General features: G+C 49.8%; 1 protein-coding gene and 1 long non-coding RNA gene across 7 annotated transcripts in view; both read right to left on the bottom strand.

The window, feature by feature from the left end:
- Positions 1 to 1,187: 1,187 nt before the first annotated feature.
- Positions 1,188 to 1,684, bottom strand: LOC142906760 (uncharacterized). Its single transcript, XR_012930483.1, has 2 exons — positions 1,585 to 1,684; positions 1,188 to 1,308 (listed from the first exon to the last, which is right to left on the bottom strand). It is a non-coding gene; the product is annotated as an uncharacterized LOC142906760 (long non-coding RNA).
- Positions 1,685 to 12,972: 11,288 nt separating this feature from the next.
- LOC142906762 (uncharacterized) overlaps positions 12,973 to 20,091 on the bottom strand; it is a 45,894-nt gene continuing 38,775 nt past the window's right edge. For all 6 annotated transcript variants that reach the window (XM_076055203.1, XM_076055202.1, XM_076055204.1 and 3 more), the window contains exon 10: positions 12,973 to 13,800. In XM_076055203.1, coding sequence (XP_075911318.1) covers positions 13,708 to 13,800 — 93 coding nt within the window. In that variant the 3' untranslated portion in view covers positions 12,973 to 13,707. The remainder of the gene's footprint in view (positions 13,801 to 20,091) is intronic.

Below are 20,091 nucleotides of genomic sequence, written 5' to 3'. Positions count from 1 at the left end.
TGACGTGATTAGATGATGTCATCGCGATGGCCGCTGCCTTCACGGGGTGGGGGCGGGGTTAAGATGAAGTGCACGGATGATGTCATCGCGATGGCCGCTGCCTTCGCAGGGGGGTGCGGTTAAGATGAAGTGCGCGAGTGACGTCATCACGATCAGATGACGTCATCGCGATGGCCGCTGCCTTCGCACGGGGGGTGCGGTTAAGGTGAAGTGCGCGAGTGATGTCATCACGATCAGATGATGTCATCGCGATGGCCGCTGCCTTAACGGGGTGGGGGCGGGGTTAGGATGAAGTGCACGAGTGACGTCATCACGATCAGATGATGTCATCGCGATAGCCGCTGCCTTCGCACGGGGGGTGCGGTTAAAATGAAGTGCGCGAGTGATGTCATCGCGATCAGATGATGTCATCGCGATGGCCGCTGCCTTCACGGGTTGGGGGCGGGGTTAAGATGAAGTGCGCAAGTGACGTCATCGCGATCAGATGTCATCGTGATAGCCGCTGCCTTCGCACGGGGGGTGCGGTTAAAATGAAGTGCGCGAGTGATGTCATTGCGATCAGATGATGTCATCGCGATCACCGCTGCCTTCAGGTGGGGGGGGGGGGGGGGGAGCTTTTAAGATGAAGCGTGGGGATGATGTCATCGATCTCTGCTACCTTTGGGGGGGGGGGGGATGACGGTTAGACGGTTAAGATGAAGTGCACGAGTGATGTCATTGCGATCAGATGATGTCATCGCGATCACAGATGCCTTCACAGGGGGTGGGGCGGTTAAGATGAAGTGCGTGAGTGATGTCACTGCGATCAGATGATGTCATCGCGATCACAGATGCCTCCACGGGGGGTGGGGCGGTTAAGATGAAGTGCGCGAGTGATGTCATTGCGATCAGATGATGTCATCGCGATCACAGATGCCTTCACAGGGGGTGGGGCGGTTAAGATGAAGCGCACGGATGATGTCATCGCGATCACCGCTGCCTTCACGGGGGGGGGGGGGGATTTAAGATGAAGCGCAAGGATGATGTCATCGCGATCACCACTGCCTACACGGGGAGGGGGGGCGGTTAAGATGAAGCGTTGGGATGATGTCATCGCGATCACCGTTGCCTTCAGCGACAAACTCCTCGCTTTCCCACTGGCACACGCGAGGCGGCACGGCACAGGGTGGTTTGTTTTTCCACTGCCAAACCTGGCCTCCGTGCACCCGCTCGGTCGCTCACGTTCGTCCGTTCACGGGGTCGGGACCGAACGCCACAGACCTGTACACCAGGCGAGGGAGATGACGTCTCCTAGCCACTGTATTGTACCTCTCTCTCTTAGTGTCTCAGTACAATGATTACTGTGTACTACTACTCTCTCTTAGTGTCTCAGTACAATGATCACTGTGTACTACTACTACTCTCTCTTTGTGTCTCAGTACAATGATCACTGTACTACTACTCTCTCTTAGTGTCTCAGTACAGACAGTGATCACTGTGTACTACTACTCTCTCTTAGTGTCTCAGTACAGACAGTGATCACTGTGTACTACTACAACTACTCTCTCTTAGTGTCTCAGTACAGTGATCACTGTGTACTACTACAACTCTCTCTTAGTGTCTCAGTACAGACAATGATCACTGTGTACTACTACTACTCTCTCTTTGTGTCTCAGTACAATGATCACTGTACTACTACTCTCTCAGTGTCTCAGTACAGACAGTGATCACTGTGTACTACTACAACTCTCTCTTAGTGTCTCAGTACAGACAATGATCACTGTGTACTACTACAACTCTCTCTTAGTGTCTCAGTACAGACAATGATCACTGGGTACTACTACAACTCTCTCTCTTAGTGTCTCAGTACAGACAATGATCACTATGTACTACTCTCTCTTAGTGTCTCAGTACAGACAGTGATCACTGTGTACTACTACAACTCTCTCTTAGTGTCTCAGTACAGACAGTGATCACTGTGTACCACTACTACAACTCTCTCTTAGTGTCTCAGTACAGACAATGATCACTGTGTACTACTACTACTCTCTCTTTGTGTCTCAGTACAATGATCACTGTACTACTACTCTCTCAGTGTCTCAGTACAGACAGTGATCACTGTGTACTACTACAACTCTCTCTTAGTGTCTCAGTACAGACAATGATCACTGTGTACTACTACAACTCTCTCTTAGTGTCTCAGTACAGACAATGATCACTGGGTACTACTACAACTCTCTCTCTTAGTGTCTCAGTACAGACAATGATCACTATGTACTACTCTCTCTTAGTGTCTCAGTACAGACAGTGATCACTGTGTACTACTACAACTCTCTTAGTGTCTCAGTACAGACAATGATCACTGTGTACTACAACAACTCTCTCTTAGTGTCTCAGTACAGACAATGATCACTGTGATCACTGTGTACTACAACAACTCTCTCTTAGTGTCTCAGTACAGACAATGATCACTATGTACTACTACTCTCTCTTAGTGTCTCAGTACAGACAGTGATCACTGTGTACTACAACAACTCTCTTAGTGTCTCAGTACAGACAATGATCACTGTGTACTACTACAACTCTCTTAGTGTCTCAGTACAGACAGTGATCACTGTGTACTACTACAACTCTCTTAGTGTCTCAGTACAGACAGTGATCACTATGTACTACTACAACTCTCTTAGTGTCTCAGTACAGACAGTGATCGCTGTGTACTACTACTACAACTCTCTTAGTGTCTCAGTACAGACAGTGATCACTATGTACTACTACAACTCTCTTAGTGTCTCAGTACAGACAGTGATCGCTGTGTACTACTACTACAACTCTCTTAGTGTCTCAGTACAGACAATTATCACTGTGTACTACTACTCTCTCTTAGTGTCTCAGTACAGACAGTGATCACTGTGTACTACTACTACAACTCTCTCTTAGTGTCTCAGTACAGACAGTGATCACTGTGTACTACTCTCTCTTAGTGTCTCAGTACAGACAGTGATCACTGTGTACTACTACAACTCTCTCTTAGTGTCTCAGTACAGACAGTGATCACTGTGTACTACTACAACTCTCTTAGTGTCTCAGTACAGACAATGATCACTGGGTACTACTACAACTCTCTTAGTGTCTCAGTACAGACAATGATCACTGCGTACTACTACAACTCTCTTAGTGTCTCAGTACAGACAATGATCACTGTGTACTACTACTACAACTCTCTCTTAGTGTCTCAGTACAGACACTGTGTACTACTACAACTCTCTCTTAGTGTCTCAGTACAGACAGTGATCACTGTGTACTACTACTACAACTCTCTCTTAGTGTCTCAGTACAGACAATGATCACTGTGTACCACTACTACAACTCTCTTAGTGTCTCAGTACAGACAATGATCACTGCGTACTACTACAACTCTCTTAGTGTCTCAGTACAGACAATGATCACTGCGTACTACTACAACTCTCTTAGTGTCTCAGTACAGACAATGATCACTGCGTACTACTACAACTCTCTTAGTGTCTCAGTACAGACAATGATCACTGTGTACTACAACTCTCTCTTAGTGTCTCAGTACAGACAATGATCACTGTGTACCACTACTACAACTCTCTCTTAGTGTCTCAGTACAATGATCACTGTGTACTACTACTCTCTTAGTGTCTCAGTACAGACAGTGATCACTGTGTACTACTACAACTCTCTTAGTGTCTCAGTACAGACAGTGATCACTGTGTACTACTACAACTCTCTTAGTGTCTTAGTACAGACAGTGATCACTGTGTACCACTACTACAACTCTCTCTCTTAGTGTCTCAGTACAGACAGTGATCACGCTTGTGCGTTTCGACCCCGGTAACGCGACGACGTGTTGGTGGTGGTGGTGTTGGTGGTGGCCACCGCACATTGGCAATATTCTCTCGTGTACGAGCGGTACGGTCCTAACTTTTTAGTGTTTTCTATATTTATATATACGTGCGTACGTACGTGTACGCGCGCGTGTGTACGTGTGTACGTGTGTGCACACGCGCGTACGTGTGTGTGTGTGTACACACGCGTGTCTCGTATGTTCACGTCTGCGTGTGTCCCGTGTCTTCTGTGTGTGTGTGTCTGCCCGCGTGTCTTGTCCGTGTGTTGTGTGTGTGTGTCTGCCCGCGTGTCTTGTCCGTGTGTTGTTCGTGTGTCCGACCAGCCAGTGTTGTCCGTCGTCTGCGCCGCCGGGAATTGGTTGTGATGTCGTCGTAGCGATGTTAATTTTTTGTTTCAAATGTTTTTTTAATAATAATTAAAGTTTCACTCTTCAGCGCGTTACCCATCGCTTAAATTTTTTTGTTGCGTTTTGATACTCCCGGTTGTGACTCTTCTTTTTTACCTCACCCCCCACTAACCCCCCCACCACCACCCTCACAAATTCAGAGTGGGGGGAAGGTGGGGGGGGAGCTCAAAGGTGTGAACGGTGACACGTTTTTGTTATCAACTTGAAAGTTGAACCTGGCCACATCGCAAGGGAACAGTGCGGAGTTTAATTCAGCGATGAGTGGGCGGTAACGTGCGGGTGGAGGAGACACGTAGAGACCCATAGAGACACATAGAGACACATACACAGAGACACGTAGAGACACATAGAGACACAGAGACCCATAGATACACAGAGACACATAGACACCCGTAGAGACCCGTAGAGACATGTAGAGACCCATAGAGACCCGTAGAGACATAGAGACACGTAGAGACCCGTAGAGACACGTAAAGACCCATAGAGACCCGTAGAGACACGTAGAGACCCGTAGAGACCCGTAGAGACACGTAGAGACACGTAGAGACCCGTAGAGACCCGTAGAGACCCATAGAGACACGTAGATACACATAGACCCATAGGGACCCATGGAGACACGTAGAGACACGTAGAGACACATATACCCATAGAGACCCATAGAGACCCATAGAGACACGTAGATACCCGTAGAGACACGTAGAGACACGTAGAGACCCATAGAGACACGTAGAGACAGAGACCCGTAGAGACACAGAGACACATAGAGACACATATAGACACGTACAGACACGTACAGACACGTAGAGACACGTAGAAACACAGACCCGTAGAGACACATAGAGACCCGTAGAGACTCGTAGACACAGAGACGCATAGAGACCCGTAGAGACACAGAGACACGTAGAGACCCATAGACAAAGAGACCCGTAGAGACACACAGACCCATAGAGACACGTAGAGACCCGTAGAGACACATAGAGACACAGACACATAGATACACATAGAGACACATAGACATGTAGAGACATGTAGAGACCCGTAGAGACATAGAGACCCATAGACACACAGAGACCCATAGAGACACATAGAGACCCATGGAGACCCATAGACACACAGAGACCCATAGACACACAGAGACCCAGAGACTCATAGAGACACGTAGAGACACATAGACACACATAGACACACATAGAGACACAGAGACCCATAGAGACATGTAGAGACACATAGAGACACATAGAGATATGTAGTAAGTCCAGCTGAGTCGCAACACTGTTTATTCAGAACTCAACACGACCAACACTTGGGCGTTGAATGCCCATCTAGCAACACGGTTCGCGATCCCGGCCCGCACCACGAGCTGGGTCCGGGACCGCGTGGCTAGAGACTTCTCCTCCCCTGGCGTGGAACTTCATCACCAGCGACACAAAGAAGAACCCCTCGCCCCTCCAGGCCCCGCCCCTCCAGGCCCCGCCCCTCGCCCTTCCAGGCTCCGCCCCTTCGCCTCGCGCCCTGCAGGCCTCGCCCCGCCCAACTTCCAGGCCCCGCCCACAATTCCAGGCCCCGCCCACCTTCCAGGCCTCTCCGGCTCTTTCCCCGAAGGCTCAGCGCGAGAGCTCTTTGAGACCACGTGACCGCGCAGCGGCCCCCGTCCACCGGTGCCCTGCCTCCAATACCGTGGGGTTCACGTGCCGGCAGGTCAAGCGGCGTACCGTGCCCCCCACGTGACCCCCACGTGACCCCCGGCTGGCCGACGCTCCCTCACCGCGGGGCCTCTGCGCCGGCCCCCCACTCGCCCAGGGCCCCCCGCTAGGGCCGCTACGACGCCCAGTGAGCGGGCTGCACGTGATGGCGACGCGTTACCCGCCGTGGCTTCGTAAGCCCCGGCAAACACACGGTGACAAATTGACGGTCACTACAGATACATGGAGACACGTGCACCCATGGCGGTGCTGGGGTACGGCTCCTGGATGCCCACTCACAGGGAGTGAGATGGAACAGATGGAGATTAGTCCACACACTCTGCTGTAGGAGGGAGTGTGATGGAACAGATAGAGATTAGTCCACACACTCTGCTGTAGGAGGGAGTGTGATGGAACAGATAGAGATTAGTCCACACACTCTGCTGTAGGAGGGAGTGAGATGGAACAGATGGAGATAAGTCCACACACTCTGCTGTAGGAGGGAGTGAGACGGAACAGATGGAGATTAGTCCACACACTCTGCTGTAGGAGGGAGTGAGACGGAACAGATGGAGATTAGTCCACACTCTGCTGTAGGAGGGAGTGAGATGGAACAGATGGAGATTAGTCCATGCACTCTGCTGTAGACGGGAGATGGAACAGATGGAGATTAGTCCACACACTCTGCTGTAGGAGGGAGTGAGATGGAACAGATGGAGATTAGTCCACACACTCTGCTGCTGTAGGAGGGAGTGAGATGGAACAGATGGAGATTAGTCCACACACTCTGCTGTAGGAGGGAGTGAGATGGAACAGATGGAGATTAGTCCACACACACTGCTGTAGGAGGGAGTGAGATGGAACAGATGGAGATTAGTCCACACACTCTGCTGTAGGAGGGAGTGAGATGGAACAGATGGAGATTAGTCCACACACACTGCTGTAGGAGGGAGTGATATGGAACAGATGGAGATTAGTCCACACACTCTGCTGTAGGAGGGAGTGAGATGGAACAGATGGAGATTAGTCCACACACACTGCTGTAGGAGGGAGTGAGATGGAACAGATGGAGATTAGTCCACACACTCTGCTGTAGGAGGGAGTGAGATGGAACAGATGGAGATTAGTCCATGCACTCTGCTGTAGACGGGAGATGGAACAGATGGAGATTAGTCCACACACTCTGCTGTAGGTGGGAGAGATGGAACAGATGGAGATTAGTCCACGCACTCTGCTGTAGGAGGGAGTGAGATGTAACAGATGGAGATTAGTCCACACACTCTGCTGTAGGAGGGAGTGAGATGGAACAGATGGAGATTAGTCCACACACTCTGCTGTAGGTGGGAGTGAGATGGAACAGATGGAGATTAGTCCACGCACTCTGCTGTAGGAGGGAATGAGATGGAACAGATGGAGATTAGTCCACACACTGCTGTAGGAGGGAGTGAGATGGAACAGATGGAGATTAGTCCACACACACTGCTGTAGGAGGGAGTGAGATGGAACAGATGGAGATTAGTCCACACTCTCTGCTGTAGGAGGGAGTGAGATGGAACAGATGGAGATTAGTCCACACACTCTGCTGCTGTAGGAGGGAGTGAGATGGAACAGATGCAGATTAGTCCACACACTCTGCTGTAGGAGGGAGTGAGATGGAACAGATGGAGATTAGTCCACACACACTGCTGTAGGAGGGAGTGAGATGGAACAGATGGAGATTAGTCCACACACTCTGCTGTAGGAGGGAGTGAGATGGAACAGATGGAGATTAGTCCACGCACTCTGTTGTAGGAGGGAGTGAGATGGAACAGATGGAGATTAGTCCACACACTCTGCTGCTGTAGGAGGGAGTGAGATGGAACAGATGGAGATTAGTCCACACACTCCGCTGCTGTAGGAGGGAATGAGATGTAACAGATGGAGATTAGTCCCCACACTGCTGTAAGAGGGAGTGAGATGGAACAGATGGAGATTAGTCCACACACACTGCTGCAGGAGGGAGTGAGATGGAACAGATGGAGATTAGTCCACGCACTCTGCTGTAGGAGGGAGTGAGATGGAACCGATGGAGATTAGTCCACACACTCTGCTGTAGGAGGGAGTGAGATGGAACACATGGAGATTAGTTCACATACTCTGTTGCAGAAGGGAGGGAGATTTAACAGATGGAGATTAGTCCACACACTCTGCTGTAGGAGGGAGTGAGATGGAACAGATGGAGATTAGTCCACACACTCTGCTGCTGTAGGAGGGAGTGAGATGGAACAGCTCAATAACAACAGCAGGAGGCTGCTAGAGTTTTGTGCAGCCCATGGGCTTGTAATTACCAACACGCTGTTCCGGCATCGGCGCATCCACACAACATCATGGATGCATGCCGGGTCCAAGCAAGAACATCTGCTGGACTACATAGCGACGGACCAGCGGATGCGAGCCCATGTCCTTGACACCAGGACCTACGGTGGAGCTGATCTGCCCACTGACCATCGACTGGTCATCTGTAAGATGCGCCTGCCATTCTTGCACTCCGGTGGTGGGTGTACACCCAGGACCCCATTCAAACCCACAGTGGCCTGGTGTCAGCTCGCTGATGAAAGTTGCAAGCGAGAATTTCATCGCTGATGAGCTGGAGTCTGCCTCAATGGCCCGCTATCACAAATCCTTAATTACATCAAAAAAGTTACTTGCAGCGCCACACCTTATCACCATCATTAGGGGAAAGAATGGTGATCCAATCTCCGACCCCCAGGAACAGGTTTGCAGATTTGCTGAGCATTTCTGCGAGGTCTTGGGGAAGGGAAGTCCCTCATCCAGGAAAATATCATGGGGCAAAGTGGGGATGACCCTGCTGAGGCTACGGTGCCTCAAATATTGGAAGAAGTCACCCCTTGTGAGTGGCTGGCTGAGGTGCCATCTGTTGAGGAAGTACTGAAGGCGATCCGGAGTCTGAGACCAGGAAAGGCAGCGGGCAGAGATGATCTCCCAAGCGAAATGCTGAGGGAGGGTGGCGTTTGTGCGTAGACTGCCCTACATGACATCATAACAGTCTGGACCACTGGACGGGTTCCGCAGGATTGGAAGGATGTCCTAGTGGTCCCCCTCTTTAAGAAGGGGGACCGCACAGACTGTAACAACTACAGGGGCATCTCACTCCTCAGTGTGCCGGGAAAGGTCCTGGCAAGGATTATTCAACATCGCCTTGCCAGGCACACTGATGAGAGGCTTGTGGAGCCCCAATGCGGTTTCAGGAAAGGGCGGTCCTGCACAGATGCCATATATTCTGTCCAGCTGCTACAGCAGAGGTGTAGGGAATTCCAATAGGACCTACATCATAACTTTATTGACCTGGTCAAGGCCTATGATACATCAGTAGGCCTGGGCTCTGGGTTGTTCTTCGTGCTTTCAGAGTCCCTGACCCTCTGCTCACGATCATTAAGGACCTTCATGATGGTGAGCGGGCCCGGGTAAAACTACGTGGCCGGGAGTCAGAGCCATTCCCTGTATACCTTGGGGTGCGACAGGGATGTCCTCTGGCTCCTACATTTATTTTAAATCTATTTTGACCACGTAGTTCGCAAATCCTTTGATGGGTGTACCAGGGAATTTCCGTCTGGTACAAATACAATGGGAAGCTGATCGATGCCCGGGTGCGGTCAAGGGATGGCTCCCTATTGCTCAACCACGTTATGTATGCCGATGATTTGGTAATAGCTGCTCACTCAGAGGAGGAGTTGGAGGCGCTGCTGCTGAACCTGGAGCTTGCCACTAAGAGGTGGGGTCTTACCATCAGCCCCACCAAAACTAAGCACCTGCCTGGGTATTTTGTACCATCAGACACTCCACCCCCACAACTCCTAATTGATGATGGGACATTTGTGGAGTGGAAAGTTTCCCAAACCTGGGCAGTGCTCATGACCGGCTCCGGTTTAACAGCAGAGGTCTCACTCCGAATCAGTCGAGCGGCAATATCTTTTCATCGGCTACGGAACGCTGTGTGGAAGCTACCTGGTCTGTCGCTCCGGACGAAGCTTCGGGTCTTCTCGGCCAGAGTCATTTCCTCCCTTCTCTACGCTTGCGAAACGTGGACCCCCCCTAGTGGAACATCTTCACCGGTTGGACACATTTAGGCTGGCCTGCCTACGATCCATCTTGGGCTTATCCAGGCTGGATTGTGTAAGCTCACAAATCCTTGAAAGATCTGCCCCGTGACCTCCTGCCAGCGGGCATTCAACACTTCATGTGGCCTCAACATGCACATAGCCTGGCACAAGCGCCGTGGTGACGTCACCGCCACTAAGTGGCGAATGGCGGTTGTTGTGTGTGTGTCTGAGCAACGCTCACAACAACGAGCAGAGCGCCGGGTGGCTAAAGCACAGCAAGTTGGCACAGTAGGGGGCACAGGTGGTGCATCAGCCACTCATCTCAGTCAGTCGACCCGTGGCACCTGCTGGGTCTGCCCCGTGACCTCCTGCCAGCGGGTGTTCGACACTTCACGTGGTAGCCTCAAGGTGCACATGGCCTGGCACAAGCGTCGTGGTGACGCCACACCCACTTTGTGGCGAATGGCGGTTGTTGTTGTTGTCTATGTGTGTGTGTTTGTCTAAAATGCAGCAAGTTGGCACAGTGGAGGGTACAGCTGGTGGTGCATCTACCGGTGGTTATCTCAGTCAGACAACCCATGGCACCTGCTGGGTCTGCCCCGTGACCTCGTGCACCTAGCCTGGCACAGTAAGGGGGTACAGCTGGTGGTGCATCTACCGGTGGTCATCTCAGTCAGACAACCCATGGCTCCTGCTGGGTCTGTCCCGAGACCTCGTGCACCTAGCCTGGCACAGTAAGGGGGTACAGCTGGTGGTGCATCTACCGGTGGTCATCTCAGTCAGACAACCCATGGCTCCTGCTGGGTCTGTCCCGAGACCTCGTGCACCTAGCCTGGCACAGTAAGGGGGTACAGCTGGTGGTGCATCTACCGGTGGTCATCTCAGTCAGACAACCCATGGCTCCTGCTGGGTCTGTCCCCAGATCTCTTCCTGACAGCAGAGCGCCTTCGACACTTCACGTGGAAGCCTCAAGGTGCACCTAGCCTGGCACAGGCGCCGTGGTGACGTCACCGCCACTTAGCGGCGAATTGTGGGTATTGGGGTGTCTGTGTTTGTGGGGAGCGGTGGTGCAGTGGTTAGCGCTACGCTGCGCTACGAACCTGGCGACCCGAGTTCGATTCCCGCTCACGGCCAAGGCCGGTGGCGATTATCCTGAACCGGTCCTGGGCCTCCCCAAGGTCGACTTAGCCTCAAATTAGTTCCCCTTTGCGGTGTGTAGTAGTAGATATCGCCACTGGGGGAGAGACAAAGGCGGCCGGGCGTGGTGCTGGCGACCCACCCCCTCGTGTGCCACAGCGCCGGTAGCCTTCATAGGTGCTGCTCGCTAACAGCACTTGCCCCTAGAGCCTGTTAGAGGCTACACGGGGGACCTTTGTGTATAGGTACTGCTGCTACTCGCTAACAGCACTTGCCCCTACACCCTGTTAGAGGCTCCACGGGGGATCTTTGTCTTTGTGCATTCATCTGGCTCTGTGAGCCCCCGCGACTCACACGGCCCTCACGGACATCGTGGTGACGATTCCGCAGAAGCGACCACGTGGCCATCACCATCATCACCACCACCACCACCAGGTATTAATGTACCGTAAGGCCCCCCCACCCAGCTGCTCCGCAGGAGCTCTTGGTCAGAAGCGACCACGTGGGCATCACAGGTGACAGCTGCTCAACCACGTGGTGGCTTTATCGTCACCACCATCATCACTACCATCGTCACCATCATCACCACCACCATCGTCACCATCATCGTCACCATCATCGTCACCATCATCGTCATCATCACCACCGTCACCATCATCACCACCATCGTCACCATCACCACCATCGTCACCATCACCACCACCATTGTCACCATCATCACCACCGTCACCATCATCACCACCATCGTCACCATCATCACCACCATCGTCACCATCACCACCATCGTCACCATCATCACCACCATCATCACCACCGTCACCATCGTCACCGTCATCATCACCATCGTCACCGTCATCATCACCATCATCACCGCCATCGTCACCATCATCATCACCATCACTATCATCATCCATCATCACCACCATCACCACCATCATCGTCGTCGTCACCATTACCACCATCACCATCGTCACCATCATCATCACCACCATCATCACCACCGTCACCATCATCATCATCACCATCGTCACCATTACCACCATCGTCACCATCATCACCACCATCATCACCATCGTCACCATCATTACCACCATCATCACCATCGTCACCATTACCACCATCGTCACCATTACCACCATCGTCACCATCATCACCACCATCATCACCATCACCATCGTCACCATTACCACCATCATCACCATCACCACCACGTGGAAATGTACAGCAGTCGCCACATACTCCGATGTCGCCTTCGAAACGTGGAGGGAACAAAATTTGGGAGAAAAATCCACGCGACCGGGGAGAGAGAGAGACACAAACTCAACATACAGCAGCAGCAGGCATCGTCAGGGTCGGGATCGAACCCACGACCTCCTGCGTACCAGGCGAGGTAGTCAACATCTCCTAGCCACCGTGACGATGATGATGATGAGAGAGAGACACAAACTCAACATACAGCAGCAGCAGGCGTCGTCAGGGTCGGGATTGAACCCACGACCTCCTGCGTACGAGGTGAGGTAGTTAACATCTCATAGACACCGTGATGATGAGAGATACACAAACTCAATATACAACAGCAGCAGGCATCGTCAGGGTCGAGATTGAACCCACGACCTCCTGCGTACGAGGTGAGGTAGTTAACATCTCATAGACACCGTGATGATGATGAGACACAAACTCAACATACAGCAGCAGCAGGCATCGTCAGGGTCGGGATTGAACCCACGACCTCCTGCGTACGAGGCAAGGTCGTGATCGCGCAGGCGAGGTCGTGATCGAGCAGCTTTCACTACTTCCCTTCCCCTGTTGAGTCGTTTATTTAAAAAAAAAACACAAACAATCAAACAGCGCAGCCCCACTTCGACAATGACGACGACGATGATTATGATGACGATGATTATGATGACGACGACGACGACGATGATTATGACGACGACGATTATGATGACGACGACGATTATGATGACGATGATTATGATGACGACGACGATGATTATGATGACGATGATTATGATGACGACGACGATGACGACGATGATTATGACGATGATTATGATGACGACGACGATGATTATGACGATGACGACGATGATTATGATGACGACGACGACCAGCGACGATGACGACGCCGCCGCACGATCCCCTTCTCCACTTCAACGGCGGCGGAGGGGGCGGTCGCCCCCAGGGCATTGTGGGAGGAGGGGGAGGAGGAGGGGGAGGTGGAGGAGGGGAAGGAGGGGGAGGAGGGGGAGGAGGGGGAGGAGGGGAAGGAGGGGGAGGAGTGGAGGAGGAGGGGGAGGAGGGGGAGGAGGAGGGGGAGGGGGGGGAGGAGGGGGAGGAGGAGGGGGAGGAGGGGAAGGAGGAGGGGGAGGAGTGGGAAGGAGGGGGAGGAGGAGGGGGAGGAGGGGAAAGAGGGGGAGGAGTGGAGGAGGAGGGGGAGGAGGAGGGGGAGGAGGAGGGGGAGGAGGAGGGGGAGGAGGGGGAGGAGGAGGGGAGGGAGGAGGAGGGGGAGGAGGAGGAGGAGGGGGAGGAGTCACCCCACTGGATTTCCCATGAGCCTCTCCTGCCGGAACTCCAGGAGCCTCCTGAGCCACCGCTGCTCCGCCTCCTCCTTGTCCATGAACAACTGGGGGGGAGGGGGGGCGAGATGGGGGGCGAGGTGGGGGGGGGGCGAGGTGGGGAGGGGGGAGAGGTGGGGGGCAGCGAGATGGGGGGCGAGGTGGGGGGGGGGGGCGAGGTGGGGGGGGGCGAGGTGGGGGGGGGCGAGGTGGGGGCGAAAGGGAAAAAAATCACGAACAAACATATAGAGAATTAAACTACACACATATAGAGAATTAAACTACACACATATATATAGAATTAAACTACACACATATAGATAGAATTAAACTACACACATATAGATAGAATTAAACTACACACATATAGAGAATTAAACTACACACATATAGAGAATTAAACTACACACACATAGAGAATTAAACTACACACATATAGAGAATTAAACTACACACACATAGAGAATTAAACTACACACATATAGAGAATTAAACTACACACATATATATAGAATTAAACTACACACATATAGATAGAATTAAACTACACACATATAGAGAATTAAACTACACACATATAGAGAATTAAACTACACACACATAGAGAATTAAACTACACACATATAGAGAATTAAACTACACACATATAGAGAATTAAACTACACACATATAGAGAATTAAACTACACACATATATAGAATTAAACTACACACATATAGAGAATTAAACTACACACATATAGAGAATTAAACTACACACATATATATAGAATTAAACTACACACATATAGATAGAATTAAACTACACACATATAGAGAATTAAACTACACACATATAGAGAATTAAACTACACACATATAGAGAATTAAACTACACACACATAGAGAATTAAACTACACACATATAGAGAATTAAACTACACACATATATATAGAATTAAACTACACACATATAGATAGAATTAAACTACACACATATAGAGAATTAAACTATACACATATAGAGAATTAAACTACACACACATAGAGAATTAAACTACACACATATAGAGAATTAAACTACACACATATAGAGAATTAAACTACACACATATAGAGAATTAAACTACACACATATATATAGAATTAAACTACACACATATAGAGAATTAAACTACACACATATAGAGAATTAAACTACACACATATAGAGACTTAAACTACACACATATATAGAGAATTAAACTACACACATATAGAGAATTAAACTACACACATATATAGAATTAAACTACACACATATAGAGAATTAAACTACACACATATAGAGAATTAAACTACACACATATAGAGAATTAAACTACACACATATATAGAGAATTAAACTACACACATATAGAGAATTAAACTACACACATATATAGAATTAAACTACACACATATAGAGAATTAAACTACACACATATATAGAATTAAACTACACATAGAGAATTAAACTACACATAGAGAATTAAACTACACACAAATAGAGAATTAAACTACACACATATATATAGAATTAAACTACACACATAGAGAATTAAACTACACACATATAGAGAATTAAACTACACACATATAGAGAATTAAACTACACACATATAGAGAATTAAACTACACACATATAGAGAATTAAACTACACACATAGAGAATTAAACTACACACATATAGAGAATTAAACTACACACATATAGAGAATTAAACTACACACATATAGAGAATTAAGCTACACACATATAGAGAATTAAACTACACACATATAGAGAATTAAACTACACACATATATATAGAATTAAACTACACACATATAGAGAATTAAACTACACACATATATATAGAATTAAACTACACACATATATAGAGAATTAAACTACACACAAATAGAGAATTAAACTACACACATATATATAGAATTATACACGCATATAGAGAATTAAACTACACACATATAGAGAATTAAACTACACACATATATATAGAATTAAACTACACACATATAGAGAATTAAACTACACACATATAGAGAATTAAACTACACACATATAGAGAATTAAACTACACACACATATAGTGAATTAAACTACACACATATATAGAATTAAACTACACACATATAGAGAATTCAACTACACACATATAGAGAATTAAACTACACACACATATAGAGAATTAAACTACACACACACATAGAGAATTAAACTACACACACATAGAGAATTAAACTACACACATATATAGAGAATTAATCTACACACATATATATAGAATTAAACTACACACATATAGAGAATTAAACTACACACATATAGAGAATTAAACTACACACATATAGAGAATTAAACTACACACACATATAGAGAATTAAACTACACACATATAGAGAATTAAACTACACACATATAGAGAATTAAACTACACACATATAGAGAATAAATCTACACACATATAGAGAATTAAACTACACACATATATAGAATTAAATTACACACATATAGAGAATTAAACTACACACTTTGTTCATCTCACCAGGTGCAAGAGAAGCGACCACCATCGCGAGTGGTAGCTGCTCAACCAAGTTGGCCGCTTCATAATCTCCATCATCATGGCGTGGAACTTTATAGCAGGAGACAAACACTGTGAATAATCTACCCCAGGGGTGGGCAATTTTTCTGACTAGCTGGCCACAATGGGTTCTAAAATTTGACAGAAGGGCCGGGCCAGGAAGCAGATGGACGGAGTGTTTGTGTGAACTAATAATAAATGACGTGTCAAAAAACATTCACGTGAAAGGATTTGGCCTTAAACAGGTAAGCAAAGCTTTTTTGTTTTGCAAGGCAATTTAACGAATTGCACGAACGTGAACGACAACATAAAAAACACGTCGTATCGCGACTCATCAAACATCACGAAAACATCCGAGGCCTGAGCCCCAAACCAATTAATCACCGCACTCCCGGTCAAAGTGCGCCATCTAATGGGGGAAATGGCGGCATTACAGGAGAGAGGTAAAATTTAATTTAATAATAATAATAATATTTGGATAAGTTCGGCGGGCCGGATGAAAGAGCCCAACGGGCGTCTGCCCTAGACGCGCGTTTCTCGATGGGGACACGAGCAGGGAAATAATAAAAATCACGACGACGACGACGAATTCCTCTTAAGTGAGGCCGTGTCGACCTCCGTCGGTGCCGCCACTCGCTAACAGCGCTTGCCCCAACAGTCCGTTCAAGGCTACACGGGGGGGGGAACCTTTGTCTTTGCGTTGTGTGTGCGAGTGCGGGGAGTGGTGGCGCAGCGGTTGGCGCTGCGCTACGGACCTGGAGGCCCGCGGGCGACGATTGCCTGAATTGGTCCAGCGCCTCCCACCTAGGTCGACTCGGCCTCAAATGAGTACCTGGTAGCGGTGTGTAGTGAACATCGCCACCGGGGAGACTAAGGCGGCCGGGCGTGGTGCTGGCCATCCCACCGCCTCGTGTGCCTTTATTAGCTGCTGCTGCTACTCGCTAACAGCACTTGCGCCAAAAGTCTGTTAAAGCTACACGGGGGATCTTTGTCTTTGTGTGCATGTGTGTGTGTGCCTGTGTGTGTGCCAGTGTGTGTGCCTGTGTGTGTGTGCCAGTGTGTGTGCCTGTGTGTGTGCCTGTGTGTGTGCCTGTGTGTGTGCCTGTGTGTGTGCCTGTGTGTGTCTGTGTGTGTCTGTGTGTGCCTGTGTGTACGTGTGCCTGTGTGTACGTGTGTGTACGTGTGTGTACGTGTGTGTAGTCCGGCAAAAAAACCCGCTACCTCCTCGCGGTGCCGGACGGGCAACTCTGTCGTGGACAGTGCTGTGGGGGGAGGGCCAATTCCGATTGGCTCCCCCCCCTCATGGCGTCTGTGACCACCACAGGGGCTAAACGGGGGGCTCTGGACAGGTGCGAGGGGCTGGTAACCCCTCCACCTTCAATTAATTACCACTAAACTAAGATTGAAAATTTTAACTAATAAGCTTGTGCCGGAGGCCCCGGGGGGACAGGCGTCTATGACGTCTCCTGGCCAAACCCCAATTGGCGGAGCCAGGAGATTGAATCTCTACCCTCGGGGCTCCTCCAGAAACAACGAAAAGCCACTTCGTGTGGCCACGTGGAATGTTCAAACGCTCACTGCGGAGGAGAGGCTGCCACTCCTCTGTCGGGAGCTGGACCGGTACCGCCTGGATCTCTGTGGCATTCAGGAGGTCCGGTGGACCGGTTCTGGCTCCTGCCACTATGAGGGGTGGACAGTCCTCTACTCAGGGCAGCAGACTGCCAAACAACAGGGTGTGGCTCTTCTTTTGAACAAAAGAATGAAGGGGGCGTGGGAGCGTGGCGGTGAGGTGTGGGAAGTTGTAAGCCCCAGGCTACTTTGGGCTCACCTTCCCATCAACCGGAGGCGAGGAGTGGTGGTCGTGGTTCCTTATGCCCCCACCGAAGACGAACATCCGTGGAGGAATGCAGGCAAAGCCGATGAGTCAGATGCCTTCAATGACCTCCCGTCACAGGTGCTGGCTAAAGTGGCCCCTCGGGATAGAGTCATCTTGTTGGGTGACTTCAATGCCCGAGTTGTTCATGATGCTGGCACCTGGTCTGGAGTGATTGGAGGGCATGGGCCAGATCAGCTCAATAACAACGGTAGGAGGCTGCTAGATTTTTGTGCAGCCCATGGGCTTGTAATTACCAACATGCTGTTCCGGCATCGGCGCATCGACACAACATCATGGATGCATGCCGGGTCCAAGCAAGAACATCTGCAGGACTACATAGTGACGGACCAGCAGATGCGAGCCCATGTCCTTGACACCAGGACCTACCGTGGAGCTAATCTGTCCTCTGACGATCGACTAGTCATCTGTAAGATGCGCCTGCCATTCTTCCACTCCGGTGGTGGGTGTACACCCAGGACCCCATTCCAACCTAAAGTGGCCTGGTCTCAGTTATCTGATGAAAGTTGCAAGCGAGAAATTCATCATCGCCTGCGGCTGGGGTTGGCATCGTCCCCCACTCCTCCTGATGTCGAGGGAAAATGGGCGAGGTTTAGGACTGTGACTCATGCAGCTGCATTGGCTGCTTTGGGTATGCGGTCCAGACCTCCCCAGAGACCCTGGCTGACAGAGGTGTTCAGGATAGTTGAGAAAAAGCGACAGGCCCACTGTCATAGGCTACAGAAGCCCACGTCAGAATGAGGAGGCTTACCGCAGCCTTCGCTCGGAGGTTCTGAGAGCCGTGAGGCGCTGCAAGGATGGGTGGTGGTCGCGGGTTGCCGAGGAGATGGAGTCTGCCTCAGTGGCCCGCGATCACAAATCTCTATTTAACTCCATCAAAAAAGTAACCTGCAGCGCCACACCTATTACCATAATTAGGGGAAAAACGGTGATCCAACCTCTGACCCCCAGGAACAGGTTTGCAGATTTGCTGAGCATTTCTGTGAGGTCGTGGGGTAGGGGAAATCCCTCAGCCTGGAAAACATCGTGGCACAAAGTGGGGATGACCCTGCTGAGGCTGCAGTGCCTCAAATATTGGAAGGTGCTGAGGTGCCATCTGTTGAGGAAGTACTAAAGGCTATCCAGACACTGAGACCAGGAAAGGCAGCGGGCAGAGATGATCTCCCAAGCAAAATGCAAAGGGAGGGTGGTGCTTGTGCACAGACTGCCCTATATGACATCATAACAACAGTCTGGACCACTGGACAGGTACCGCAGAATTGGAAGGATGCCCTGGTGGTCCCCCTCTTTAAGAAGGGGGACCACACAAACTGTTACAACTACAGGGGCATCTCACTCCTCAGTGTACCGGGAAAGGTCCTGGCAAGGATTATTCAACATCACCTTGCCAGGCACGCTGAGGAGAGGCTTGCGGAGCCCCAATGCGGTTTCAGGAAAGGGCGGTCCTGCACAGATGCCAAATTTTCTGTCTGTCTGCTACAGCAGAGGTGTAGGAAATTCCAGCAAGACCTACATCTCTGCTTTATTGACCTGGTCAAGGCCTATGATACCATCAGTAGGCCTGGGCTCTGGGTTGTTCTTCGTGCTTTTGGAGTACCTGACCCTCTGCTCACGATCATTAAGGACCTTCATGATGGTGAGCGGGCCCGGGTAAAACTACGTGGCGGGGAGTAAGAGCCATTCCCTGTACACCTTGGGGTGCGACAGGGATGTCCTCTGGCTCCCACATTATTTAACATCTATTTTGACCACGTAGTTCGTGAAGCCTTCAATAGCTGTACCGGGGGAATCTCCATATGGTACAGATATAATGGGAGGCTGATCAATGCCCGGGTGCGGTCTAGGGATGGCTCCCTATTGCTCAACCACGTTATGTATGCCGATG

This window comes from Petromyzon marinus, chromosome 70 (genome assembly GCF_048934315.1).
Source record: "Petromyzon marinus isolate PM22_M1 ecotype Great Lakes invasive population chromosome 70, UKy_Petmar_22M1.pri1.0, whole genome shotgun sequence".
Taxonomy (NCBI): domain Eukaryota; kingdom Metazoa; phylum Chordata; class Hyperoartia; order Petromyzontiformes; family Petromyzontidae; genus Petromyzon; species Petromyzon marinus.
Note: the sequence above shows the minus strand (reverse complement) of the source record. Positions and strands in the feature narration are given on the sequence as shown.